The sequence below is a fragment of the Pecten maximus genome, chromosome 13 (genome assembly GCF_902652985.1).
Source record: "Pecten maximus chromosome 13, xPecMax1.1, whole genome shotgun sequence".
Taxonomy (NCBI): Eukaryota; Metazoa; Mollusca; class Bivalvia; order Pectinida; family Pectinidae; genus Pecten; species Pecten maximus.
The window spans coordinates 35,077,196-35,092,284 of NC_047027.1; the positions used below are offsets into that span (position 1 = coordinate 35,077,196).

The following is a 15,089-nucleotide window of genomic DNA, read 5'->3' on the forward strand; positions in this document are numbered from 1 at the left end:
TCAGTTGTTTTGAGTTTGTTATAAAACATTGAAAGACTATTCAATTATCTCTCTATTATGATATAATTTATGATTTTGTTGATGTCATGACCAGATAAGAGATTCATAATCCTTTATTCCTCCCGTATGACAAATTATGTGCTAAGCAAGTTTGAAATTATCATGCAATTTTGAGCAATTGCTAATGTGAATGAAACTTTATCAAGCATAATAAATCATGTTTCAATCACCTGAACGGACAGGATCATTTTGGGGCAGAGTCTCCTTGTAGTAGTCGTGACTGCCTCATCGAACAACACACTCCAGCGGAACTGGACTGGGATGAACACCGGCGACCAGATAGCTCTATTGTTAGAGCATCCAGGTAGTATTTGGAGGTCCCGGGTTCGAAAACCGGTCTGGTCGTGCATCTTTCCTCTCCTATAACAACACATGTACCGGAGGTCAGGATCTCTTGTTTGGATAGATGTCAATTGATGTCTCATAATTAGTTAAAGTGCCATCCAGAAAACTGTAGAATTATGAGAATTATAACGCTGGTAACCCACCAAAAAAAACTTAATTTCCTGATGCCAATATCAATTTTTGAATGTAAGTGACGGTTTTAAAAGTGCCAGTGAGGGAGTTAAAGGAAACGTGAGGAAATTAAAGGTTTTGGGGTTACCAGTGTTATAGGAAAGCCAATACATAATTATGTCCCCAACTTAAGAAACTTGACACAACTGTTCATCAAGGTCATGACGTACTGTGCAACTGACCTTTTATTTTCCGATCGGTTAACTACGAGGACTGCCACAGAATAATTTACCTCTGGTTTGTCAAATTTAGATATTGTTTCATTCGATTAGGCCCAAAAAATAGGAAAAAAAAGGTTTTTTTTTTTTTAATTTTTTAAGAAAGGGGGTTTTTAAAAGAAAAAATTGCAAAATTTTTCCAAAGGGGCCCCCCTTAGTTTCCCCCCCTTAAAAAATACTTTTTGACACTTAAAATAAAGTTCATAATTTTGACTTTTAAAAGCATTACATAAAACTATATTATAATATGTAAAAAAGATCACAGACAATGTTTTCCCCTTGTTGAAAAATGTCATTATTTGGCAAAAAGAAGAAAAAAACCCCAAAAAATAGAAATTTGCAGTGCAAAAAAAACTAAATTTTCTGGGAGTCGGCAGGAGATTTGGATATACGAAATCGTCCGTACTTTTGGGGCTCGGTTCAAATTTATTTTTCAGGCAGGCTTTTTAGTATCAGATGGTACTTAAAAAATATATAAATTTTAATAAATGGGCAATCGACTGATTTTTTTTTAGATGTAACCCCGGACGTTTTTTTTTTTTGGCTTGATCCTAGTTGGTCGGACGACAAAAAATTTTAAAAATAAATCACAATGGATCAACTAGTTGTATATCGGTTGTGGGCAAGTCATCCTGAAGATGTCTTTCAAAGCCTGAGTTAACATCGACAGGTCCGTTCAGATTGCTTTTTTAATGAAATTACTGTTTCGTTAGATGTTTATGTTTTGATCTATCTTGATCATCTGATATTTGCTAATGTCGAGAAACAACGTCTCGAGTATCATATCATATACGATGACAGGAACATACATAAGTTGCAAGGAACTACTGTACACGTATTTCAGTACACAATAGTAGTATATTCATCAATTTGTTCTCAATCATAGAACTTTTTTTCGCAAATTTGTAATATTTATATCCAAATGATTTAAATTCTGAAATAAAGGTCTCTGACCTGCACTTAATTGAGATGTTGCTCAGGACAGGGTCAAATTATATCATCTTTTGCATTTATAAATAAATTAAGTAAATTTATCATATATATTTGCCTCAAATACCATACAACATATTCAAACCTTTAACTTCCATGCACTGCACCGAAGAGCAAATAAGCAAGAAAGTTGTTCTGACAAGCTAAACAATTGTCAATTATTTTGTCGCATTAAGTTAACTTCAGCTACTTTGGATGTAGAAAGATGTCATGTATTTTTTTCTCTTTTGAAATTAAATTAATTTCAACTTATTTCAAAAGGTAAAAAAGGAACATTATTTTTCACAATCAAAGAGTTACCAGGTTTTAGCTATCCCAATTTTGCAAAATAGTCTACTTCGAAAATTCATCGATTGATAAATTTTTAAATATCTTTAAGTTGCTAAATTATAAATTCCATATCAACATATTTCAACCCTTTGGTTATATGCGCCAAAGAAAACTGTGGAGCGAGAAACCTGTTTTGACAAAATTTCACAAAAATTATGTCAATAGTTATATCGCATTATGTTAATTTACTTATTAAGGATGTGAAACCATGTTGTATTTCTTACATATACAAAAAAAAAAAAAAACAATGTACAAGAAACGAACTCCGATTAATTTATACTAAACAGTTTTTTTTAAATATGTGTATTGGTTGTGTCGCACTAAGTTCAATTTAACTATTTCAGGTTGGGGAACCATGTAGTTAATGTTTTTTATCTTTTGAATTTAAACTTATTTCAACTCATTGCTGAAGGTATTATAGAGAATTGTTGGACACATTCAGAAAATGACAAGGATTTGATGATAACAAGTCTATAAAATAGTCTTCTTCGAAATGTCATCTACTGCACACAGGTAAAATACAGAACTTGCACAGGGACTAGTATAAATAGTTCGAAATGTTTGTTTCTATTTTTCGGCCCACACCGTTATAGGCAAACATTTACATTAGCAAACTTGTTCTAAATTGCTGGCCAAAGCCCGCAGTTTGTTTCCCTCTGTGTTCTACTGTAGAAACCTGCATTCGGTATTTCGAATGTCTGGCTTTAATTTCATATTGTAACACTAATCTCCCGATTTCAAACTATTTTAAAACCACATTTTCTTCAATTTTCACAATTTTAAGCCATTTACATATTTCAACAAAATACACTGTTTTCCATAATTTGTACTTATTTGGTACAATTGCAACAGTGATATAGATTATCAATATATATATATAGAAGAAAAGTTTGAATAGTTATCTTGCAAAAGAAAAGGGAAGCTGACAATCAGGCCGGTATGTACTGTTGTGTCTTTGCGCAAGGCCACCAAACAAACAAACCTAAGTTCAGCTTAGCAACAAATGCACTTGCGGTTTTCTTATCAATAAATAGTTGCAAGCCACAAGATTTTAAAAAACATGTCATGCACATAACATGACATCAAAATCATCTGCCCTCCTACCATGGTAATACAGGTCTATATATATTATTGTGAAAAATCAGTTTAGAATAATGGTTTCATCGGGGTAACAAAAACAAAACATCCTTTTTAGTTACCATGCATACGGACTAGCAAATCAGTTGTTTTGGGTTTGTTATAAAACATCGAAAGACTATTCAGTCATCACTCTATTATGCTATAATTTATGATTTTTTTTTATGTCATGACCAGATAAGAGATTCATAATCCTTTATTCCTCCCGTATGACAAATTATGTGCTAAGCAAGTTTGAAATTATCATGCAATTTTGAGCAATTGCTAATGTGAATAAAACTTTATCAAGCATAATAAATCATGTTTCAATCACCTGAACGGCCAGGATCATTTTGGGGCAGAGTCTCCTTGTAGTAGTTCGTGACTGCCTCATCGAACAACACACTCCAGCGGAACTGGACTGGGATGAACACCGGCGACCAGATAGCTCTATTGTTTGAGCATCCAGGTAGTGTTTGGAGGTCCCGGGTTCGAAAACCGGTCTGGTCGTGCATCTTTCCTCTCCTATTACAACACATGTACCGGAGGTCAGGATCTCTTGTTTGGATAGACGTCAATTGATGTCTCATAATTAGTTAAAGTGCCATCCAGAAAACTGTAGAATTATGAGAATTATAACGCTGGTAACCCACCAAAAAAACTTTAATTTCCTGATGCCAATATCAATTTTTGAATGTAAATGACGGTTTTAAATTAAGTGCCAGTAAGGGAGTTAAAGGTAACGTGAGGAAATTAAAGGTTTTGGGGTTACCAGTGTTATAAGAAAGCCAATACACAATTAAGTCCCCCACTTAAGAAACTTGACACAACTGTTCATCAAGGTCATGACGTACTGTGCAACTGACCTTTTATTTTCCGATCGGTTAACTACGAGGACTGCCACAGAATAATTTACCTCTGGTTTGTCAAATTTAGATATTGTTTCATTTCGATTAAAATTGGTATATAGAGGTATTATGGGGAATGTAAATTAAGCCACATGGGTTTCATTGTCATAGCAACCACATTGACGAACCAAATTGGTCAAATTTTAGATTCAAATGCAACCGCATGGGGTTTTGTTTGCAATAGAACAACGCTGAGGCTTCTTATTGGCCAAAATTTAGACATAGAGCGATTATGATGAAAACCTGGATGCTTAAACAGAGTTATCGCCCCTTACTGCATTTCATTCTTTCTGTGTCACGCCTTTAGGTGTCACCCTACTAGTTATCTAGTAATTATTTAATAGTTAAGTTAGTTATATAGTAGTTAGTTTGTGGTTGTATAGTAGTTTATTATTACTTATCTAGTAATTCTATAATAGTTTTAGTAGTAATCAAGTTGTTCTAGTATTAAGGTAGTACTCACTAATTAGTATAAGCAGTATTCAAGTAGCTCTAGTTGTTCCAGTTTGTTTAAACTAAATAACTATTAGAACTACAAATAAACTACTAAACTAGATAGCTACTATAAGCAGTAGACAACTACTATATTATTATGATATAAGAACTACTAGGTTACTGCTAGATAACTACTAGATAGTAGATACCATATTTTTTAGAAGTTAGGTAGTACTTATCTATTAATTATATATTAGGTGTATTAGCTATCTATTAATAGTTCTAATATTTATTTTGTAGTTATTCAGTCCTTATCTAGTAAGACTAATACATATCTACTACTTGTTCTAATGGTTTTCTTATTGATATTTATTAAGTAGCTCTAGTAGTTATATGATATTATTTAAGTCGTGATATAATAGTAATCTAATAATTATGTAGTCGTTTTTGTAGTTGTTTTGTAGTTTTTAGCAGTTATTTAGCTGTTATCTAGTAGTTTTAAGTAGTTCTATTAGTTATGCAGCAGTAATATAGTCGTTAGTCAATATATAGCTACTAGAAAATGTCTAATTCTACTATATAACCACTTTATAACTACTAGAAAACTACTAGATCTACCAGATTACTACTAGATAATAACTAAATAAAGATTAGAAATACTAGATATGTACTAGATAGATGCTACAACTACTTTAACTACTAGATTGCTACTATAACTACTAGGCTACTGAAATATCTACAAAATAACTGGTAGTTATCTGGCACTTTAGTCATCTAATAGTTCTAGTAGCTATCTATTTGCTATGTAGCAATTCTAGTGGTTTTCTAGGATAATTACAATAATTCATATCCTTATTCATATAAAACAAGAAATGCTTTTGGAAAATTGAATCGCATCTGTCAGGTTCGTTAATATTTATAATTATTAAGTGTTATTTTGGTTTCAAGTTCAATTTTCATTACTGCGTATTTGGTTTAATGTTGCATTTATAATTTGACAGAACATAAACTAATATGCTTTTAATCAAATACATTATAATTTCTCCTTCTGTGCTGTGTATTTTCACAACCGAATTTCAATGCTCGGCGTCCAGCTTCCTTATCGGGATACTTTATTCGGTCCTCGTGTTCTCGCGAGGTCACGTGACCGGTGCGAACAGATTACATTAACACTTGGTCGGTTGATATGGCCAGATCACCCGATGAACGTACCTTTTCGTACAAATTACCATGACACATCTTTTCATCGTACTAAGAAACCGAAGAAAAGTGGTGTACATTATTCTATTTATTAATGCACAGTTATGAAATAGTGTTAGAAGCTGGCATTGATTGATAAAGTGAGGATTAGTTGACGTTTACATTTTTAATAATTTTGACTATGTCTGACATTTTTGTCAGATTGTACAGCACTTTTCGTTTTTCATGTGCAAATACCTTCACGCTCGTATCTGTTTCATGATTTTTTTTTTTTGGTAATCGGGTGCTCTAGGACGATTTATACAGCAATTGTTAATGTTCATACTTCAGTATTGGAACTCTTCAGTGTTTTAAGTATCGAAATCGGTATATCGAAACGAACAATCGTTGATAGACGAATGCAATGGATCGTTGTTAATTCAATTATTTTTTACAGATGATTTCAAAAGACATAAGGTATAGATAGAATTATCGTAAAAATTTACGCGAGAGGTAAATTTACCCTAATTACGAGGAAACTTTCTGATCTCGAAAACTGCCCCATGCGTATTATTGTGACATCAATTTGCGTAACCTCGAACTACAATTGTTGAGTAGTCCTGAAGAGCATTTCGCTGATTTTAGGAAAGCTTATATCGTATACCTATACAATTGTGATATGAAACAGGAGCCAGTCGCCACCGTTCTTGGAATTTCGTAACAATTCCATCATACACACAAACAACAATAGGCAGTGTTCTTTTCTCAAGTTGTATTACACAGCTTACAAAGAAAGTTACAACCGAATATCTCATCTTTCGATTTCGGGGTGATGGGGAGATCGCCAATGCTATCTGTTTTCCTGAAAATATAAAATAAAAACTTTTTAAGAATTGTTTCATGCTTTACTAATTTGATATAAGAGTTACAAACTACTACAAATCGAGATTGTTAAAAAAAATGTTATCCAGGAGTAATTGGGAGAAACTTCGAGATAGCCCGAGATTCATATGACGAAGCATTATTGTATTTGGTATCTCGAATTTTTGTAATGACTCCACTGACTTCGAGGTAACAATACTCGACTGAAATAGATTTTGAAAAAATGTCTCAGTAGTTTATATACAGAGTACCTTGATAAAACAAGTCATTTATATATTCAATAACTGGCTGACTTATCCAATCCTATATTTCGCACACGGTTGAGATAGTCTATTGACCAAAGGGTATTATGAAATCAATGGAAGTCCTCGCTGAAATCGATTTCTTGTAAATTATGCCAGCTGTGTAGTTCTGACATCTGTTATATCCATGATCGGTTAATCCTTTGTCATTGTTTTGTCTATTTTCTTCACATTAAAATATTCTCAGTGTTTCCTTTGTTGTAACGGAGATCCAGGTAGATTAACTTACGCCTTGGTATGTGTGAAGTCAACTAATAAATGGAATCTCGAGACATTTCGTTTGTCGTAATTTTACAAATGTTGCTGCTTGGAACTTTGTCGCTTTGTCGCTTCCTCAAAATAGCTGAGGCCGTGTACAAGAACGGATTGATGGCTGCATTGATTGGCAAAACAAATACCATAACCCAGGCATAAACGCTTCCCGGCATCTGATATCCAAATTTTGATATCACACCTGAACATTATTAATTGAAAAGGCAATTAACATTAATGACAATGAACAGAAGTTAATTGTTTACATTTCTTCTATGATTCATTATATTTTTATTTGCGAAATACACAGAAATTTCTAATTGCTGTGTTTCAATGATGTAAAAGTACATGAACCTGTTCAGTCTGTAACACCAATGAAAAAGCAGAAAGCACAACCCACTTCATACAACTGACCAATCATTGTGCTCAATAGATTTTCTCGAATAGTAGTATTGTCACTATTACAAAAGTTACAGATAATATAATGTAATAAACAATACTATCAGTACCATTATATCAATGTATTTCGTTCAATGAAATATCAAATATTCCACAGTTAGCAGTCATAGTTCAACTCGAGATAGCGAGATTAGTTATTCAAGGTACCAAATATCTTTCACAAAGAATTTTCATTGATAAGATTTAATTTTTACTCGGGTAACGAAGTTGGACTGCATATACATATACCTACATAACAAGCCTCATAGATTTGTATTCCATACCAACGAATTACTTGAATTGTATATCTACAAATATCACGTACCCATGACACCGATCGGAAACCAACAGCAGAAGTCGGTCGCCACCACCATGAAAAGAGTTCTTGCTACAGATATATCCCGTTGACGAGACTGTGACGAGGCCATACGACGCCCAGTACTTGAAATGAGGCTTTTAAACATGCAGATTTGCCCTATGGCTATAGCAAGAAAAATGAAACAGTTGAGACAAACAAACACCGCAAAAGAATATTCAGCACCTGGTTGTTCGATGCCTGTCAATGGTAAAGCGAGACATACACCTGACTGAGAGTAATATCCCCCCCTTGAAGTAGGACTGCATGGCAATAACAGGGATGATTGCAAGTGTGATGGAAACTAGCCACAGACACACCGAGACAACGGATGCCTGTTTCCATGAGATGTTCTGTTGAGAAAGACGGCACATTGGATACATAATGACAATGACTCGATCTATCGTCACCAGTAGAATAAGGAATGTGGACATTTCACTGGATATACTGGATAACACTCCAGCTGTGGTACATAGAGTACTACTTCTCCATTTTTGGTTGTTCCATGCATACACACCGTTATAGAAGACGTCAACAACGCCTATTATAATCATGTAGACACCCATGAGACAATCTGATAAACTCAAATTCAATACAAAAAGCGAATAACTCATTGAAAGATTATCTGTGTCTATAAATAGTCGGTAAAACATGACGGTAAGATTCCCAATTAAAGCACAAACTCCTATTATCCAGAGACATGTTCTTAGTGCAACTGAACCTATCAATGAATAACATGAGGATATCGCATCTCCTTCTGATTTGCATGCCAAATCTCCACGCCAGCAATCTTCCAATTTCATAGGATCGTTTAAACATCGACTGTTGGCAACAGACTCAGGCTTAACACAACACATGAAATGAGTATCAGTAAATACAGAAGACAGATTATTTAAACCTTCAAACATGTGTTCTGTCACTTCCAGTTTGTTACCTATGATATTCAGGATGTCCAATTTGCTAGAATTGGTGAATGTCCCAGGAGGTAGCATTGTCAAACTGTTGTACGAAATGAGTATCAGTAAATACAGAAGACAGATTATTTAAACCTTCAAACATGTGTTCTGTCACTTCCAGTTTGTTACCTATGATATTCAGGATGTCCAATTTGCTAGAATTGGTGAATGTCCCAGGAGGTAGCATTGTCAAACTGTTGTACGATATGTCAGGCAATCTAACAGAGGATGGAAGAACTGGTAATATTGATAAGGTATTGTTTTTAAGTGAGATTATATCAAGTACAGATAAACTACTAAATACATCAGTTGGGAGACTTTCTATCTGATTGTTATTTAGATACAGTTCGAAAAGTGAAGATAGTCCATTAAACACATTAGCTGGAAGGATATCTATCTTATTGTTACGTAGAGACAGACGGAAAAGTGACGATAGACCATTAAACACATCAGCTGGAAGGATATCTATCTTATTGTTATCTAGATACAGATGTTTAAGTGAAGATAGACCATTAAACACATTAGCTGGAAGGATATCTATCTTATTGTTATCTAGATACAAACATTTCAGTACAAAACATCTATTAAATATATCACGATGTAAATGACTGATTCCATTAGATGATAACTTTAATGATAATAGACTTGGCATAGTGTTGAATATATCACTAGTCAGAGGCGTTCTATTGTTTTTAAACAACAACAATTCTATGATGTATAAACCGCTTGTGAAATGATCTGGTATTTCATTGATACCCGTTATCTCTAGGTAGGTAAATTTTGATTGGCGGAGAGAATTTTTTAATGGAGGATCGATCTTATTAAAATAAGAGCGTAAAACAGCCAGGGAATAGTGCTGAAACTGACAATTAAACTAGTACATAGGCATAATGGAGGGCATGGCTTGGAACAGGAAGACTCGTCATCAGAATCGGGACACTGGGCTATACCGTCACAAACTTCCTCTTTAGGAATGGTGTGTTCACCGCCAGGTCGAGAAAATGAACAGTGGTGTTCCCCTGTACAGTTGTATAGTTCTGTAACGCAATAATAACACATATAAACATGATGTTGACAGTGGTGTTCTCTTTAGAGTTGTATAGTTCTGTAACGCAATAATACACATATAAACATGGTGTTGACAGTGGTGTTCCGCTTACAGTTGTATAGTCCTGTAACACAACAATAACACATATCAACATGATGTGAACTGTGTCGTTCCCCTGTATATAGGATTACGTTTGTAACACAATAATAACACATATAAACATGGTGTTGACAGTGGTGTTCCCCTGTACAGTTGTATAGTCCTGTAACACAACAATAACACATATCAACATGATGTGAACTGTGTCGTCCCCCTGCATATAGGATTACGTTTGTAACACAATAATAACACAAAAGCATAAAAAATACATTCCGTTTCGGTTATTATCATATCTACGTCCACTGAATCAGAAGAAAAGTAGGACTGTTATATACCTACCACAGTTGTCACCAGTTTGATGTCCCGTACATAGTATTGTACACTTGTAGCTGATGTGTTGACAGAAGGATGCCGGGCATATCTTAGATTCCTCATGGCTGTAAGGCCCTCTTCCTGATGTAAAATGTAAACTTTATTTATTGTATAATAACTGGGAAATAAGTTCAATCATCTTAGATACATAACTCTTGTTGGCTCAGATTAAAGTACAAGAGGGTTCTTTCAATGGGAATAGATTAGGAAACCCGGAGGAAACCCAAGTTGTAGGGCACGTCACATCTATGAATTTGAACGTCCGATCGAGAATCGAAAACGCTAAATTTGATGTTGTTTTTATAATGTGCCATCTTGAATCAACAGACCAATTAGAAGTACGTGAATACGTACTCTTCAAGTCACTTAATTGAGTTAATATCTCAATTTAAGAAGGCATGATATACTATTCCTGTAAATATCTAAATATTTTAAACCATTAAGCCAGTCTGAGTCATTACCATTGGCAGGGATGTAAAATTTCTTATACTGTTCCAGGATTATCTTAATGACAGACTGTGTATAGAAAGTTGAGCCAAGGATAAAATGTCTGGCAGCCACTGATTGGCCAGTATGTTATGAAGCGAGAAAATAGATATGTAGCCTGATAGGTAACTATAAATAAGAAATGTTGATATTAATTTCGTAAGTGCGAAATTCACTAATTTTCAAAATGGCTACCCTGGAGAAAATTTGAGCTGAAGGACCCAACTTTTTTTTTAATTAGGTATTATATCAGACCCTAAACTGTTGTTATAAACCATAATTGTCATATTGAATTCAAGAATTTGAATGAAATACTCCAAAACGTTAACACTAAAGTCTATGGGAAAACAATTGGTTGGTTGGTCTCTGGTAGGGGTGTAAAATTGCTTATTCTGTTCCAGGATTATATTAATGACAGACTGCAAAGGCTAAGAGTATGGCTACTTTCAATAAATGGTGGTGTAGTTTACGGATACGTCCTTGACCCTCTTGCAGAGACGACCACAGAACCTGAATATCCGAGGTGCGTAGTTTGACCCTCCCTACTCGTGTTCGTTTATGTTTCTCGTGAACACGGGAATGAGCTGGTCGCTGCTGCCTGGCTGTGTCCTTCACCACGGCACTTTGCCATAATTGCTCTAGATGGCATGGCATGGGTCTCACGTATGTCTTTAGTGAAGTAGCCACCAACTACTTCAATGAGACACCGCCTCTTAAAGCCCCAGACTGGTCACAGTGCGATAAACACAGCAAGCAAACAAACAAACGATTGTGTCAAGGAAAATAAGCTAATGCAGTTCTAGCACTGACAACAAAGCAAACTAAAATAAATGAATACCAGACAACAGAAAGTGTAGCCCAAATTAATCTACAGCAGTTACACTTTCAGAGAAATAAAGCACATATCATACCTCTGTTACCCTTCAAAACGTTCTATTGCACACGCAACACCTCATCAACACTGACACCTTGTATTAAAATAGCACAATACAATTATCTAACATATCAAAATTATTTGTCAATGTATTATCATGTATATTGCAGTAATTGGATTATTGCTTGCAAGAACGTATACCATACATATTGTAGTATGTGATTACAGCACATAACCATCTAAAGATCTACTTGAATCTACACAATTACAAACAGAAAGAACTAATACTAAATCATATAAAATACCGAACTTGGTTGGGACACTGGCTGCACATTTAAGATATGTATATTATGATATATAAATAAAAATATGAAATCTTAAAAGTACTTTCAATATACTACCAATAAAAATGAGATTCATCATTTCTCGACGAATAGTCTTTTTAACACACGAATTTGCTGCACTAACGGCAACTTCGCTTGTATGATTTGTGCACAAGGTATGAAAAAAATGAATTGTATGACAAAGGTGCCTTTGGATGTGCTAATCCATAAAGTTTGTCACTTTATAAATAGTTCTTCCTATTCCACGTTTACCAGAACGTATTGCAAATCTAGCCATTATAGACCAAACTTTTACTGTCACTCCACGCTGTCCGGCTCCTCACTGACACAATATCATTTTTTGGCCACTTTCTCTAAATAGAAGAGACAAGAAGAAAGTTAGCTAAGTGTATTACCCAATTCTACAACGGGTACACTTTATAGTTGACTTCTATGACCGACATTCAATGGGCCTTATTTTAGGGCTCCCAAGTGTCCGATGAACAGAAACAATTACCCCCGACCCAGTCGGGAGACACAATTAGTCGCCTATTACGGCAAGCATTGAGACGCCTTCATATTCTTCCCACGCCCATGCAGGGTTTAGGTTCACTTGGAAGACCTAGATGATGTGAACCTAACAAATTTTGATGGAATTAAGTAGGAGTCACTAAAAAAATACATAAAGGGGAGTATTTAAGGTCTTAACTGAATTGGATAGAAGAGCATGAAAAGCCTTTTAGATATTCTTAAGGTTGGATATAGAAACTTATTTACAAATACCGTTTATAGAAAAGGGTGGTGAAGGATATAATTAGAAATCAGCGGGAAAATTGAAATGAAGCACAGCATATGTGGAAGATTTATGGAAAGTTGTATTCATAAAAACATTACTTATGTGAGAACGTAGCCATACAAGAAATGACATTACCTCGTGGACATTCTTGTTCAGATTCAGTTCCCCTCTCGGTGCGTTTCTTTCTGATGTTATCGGTACTCCCATACTTAGCAAATGGTCTGACATCACATCCTCTATTCCCGTCGTGACCAATCATACGAACAAAGTTCCGCCATGTTTTCAAGCTTTCCTTTCCGAATACACAATGATGAAAAGTACAAACAATTCCAATAAAAATAAGACATTTTGACAACAGTTTGAAAATGTCCATGACGATAGAGATTTTGTCACCGTGTGCTTAAATGTAGCTCTTCAGTTATGAAAGTTAATATTGTGATAGAGCGGTAACAGCAAGTCTATACAGTTTGGTAGGTACTTCAGACGCAAATGTCTGCGTACTATGGGCAGCGTCACATATATCTCCGTCTAAACTGGGGCATAATCAATAAAACAACATAGGAAAAGGACACATTATAATTTGGATATGTTCCATATTTGCTTTGGTCATGTGTCCAGCCAATCAGGAAACACATTTACGAAGAACTACAAACGATGATACTAAATTGAAAAAAACATTTTATGCCAACAGTTAGCCATAAAGTCCTGTGTATTTATTCATTGTACTGCTTATCAAATGCCTTGCTAGGACACGAAAAACACTGTTCACTGACGTATAGAGTCATTAATTTACATAACAAGTTCTTCATTGAGTTAAGGGGTATTGATACTAATACGTAGCAGCCAGAAAATAAATAATGATATATTTTTAAAAAGTTCGCCCTGTTTGATGACTAATCACATATCCTTATCATTATAAATTTTATTCGCCTATCATTTGTAAAACATTTAAAGATTGCATGTAGGTGGCGAATATCGCTGCTGGACTTTATACCCTAACGTTTGCCGTAGATTCTTGTCGCGTTTTTGTTTTTAGTCTCGTAATAATTAAGAATATACACGTTTAAAGCAATGTTGAAATTTATCATATTTATTAAATTAAGAGGCTTTTTGCATCACTCTCCCTGTCCAGAATTTTACATTTCTTTATCATTTAGACTTTTGCACCGTTTTATCTAGAGTTTGAAATTTCTTTCAACCTATTTAGTTACATTTGTTGTAAGCACTTATTCAATAATAGCCATATACACTATCAGAAAAGTTATATGCAATTGTTCTTCGTACACCTGGGATATCTGTATATGTATATAGACACAAATGTGCAGAAAGATAATTAAATTCTGATCGTTGATTCTTTTTATGAACACAACAAACATTTGAGCATGAAACCAGTATGAACACATCGTTTCACGTGCTGATTTTCCACACAATACATTAACTAAATATTAATACGCTTGAAAAATGGTCCCCGTTCCATTAACATTGTGTTTCCTTGTAATGGCGTATGCACTGTATAGGGGCGTCTTGTCCTGATCTAGTATACATATGTAACCTAGGTTGTGTGAAAAAGAATGAGGCATACTTTTAACTCTTATTTCCTAATAAATTAAAAATTAGTACTCTGGTTCGTGTTGTTTCATTCAATCTATTGTCATTACTTGGTATCATATTACGTACATTTCAAATGCTAGTAATAAAACTGGTGAATACTGAAGTGGAATTGGCGTGCTTATTTTCCGAAAATCTGGGAGGGACAATCCTGAACTTAAGTTTGAGACGTACTTTGACGTCTGTACTGATATTTTCTCTTCTTTCTAAACAATTTTCTTCTTTCAATGCCTCCCTCGCCACTCTTTCACTTTTTGTCTTAAGTTAAGCGTTCGCCCGTATGAGGAAGGCTTTTGATTCTGTCCTGTCGTCGAGACATACCAGAGTATATGAAATGACAGTTTTCTACTCCTGCTTAGCGCTAAGCATATTAGGAGTGGGACGATGTGTCCGTTGTCAGTATAATGTGACCGGGTCGGGTGTCTTGCTTGGTGTCTTATGGGAAGTATGTTTCAGTGAGATATCACTATGAGGCCAGCATTATAGTTCGGTGAGATATCACTATGAGGCCAGCATTATAGTTCAGTGAGATATCACTATGAGGCC

General features: G+C 34.8%; 2 protein-coding genes across 2 annotated transcripts in view; both read right to left on the bottom strand.

Moving 5' to 3' along the window:
* LOC117341437 (tripartite motif-containing protein 2-like) overlaps window positions 1-15,089 on the bottom strand; it is a 126,518-nt gene that overhangs the window by 26,828 nt on the left and 84,601 nt on the right. The gene's annotated exons all lie outside the window — the stretch shown is intronic.
* Window positions 6,533-8,844, bottom strand: LOC117341444 (G-protein coupled receptor GRL101-like). The gene is given in 4 exon segments (XM_033903292.1): window positions 6,533-6,614; window positions 7,166-7,390; window positions 7,952-8,165; window positions 8,167-8,844. Coding segments are annotated over 3 exon segments (798 nt in total). The 5' UTR covers window positions 8,548-8,844; the 3' UTR covers window positions 6,533-6,614; window positions 7,166-7,187.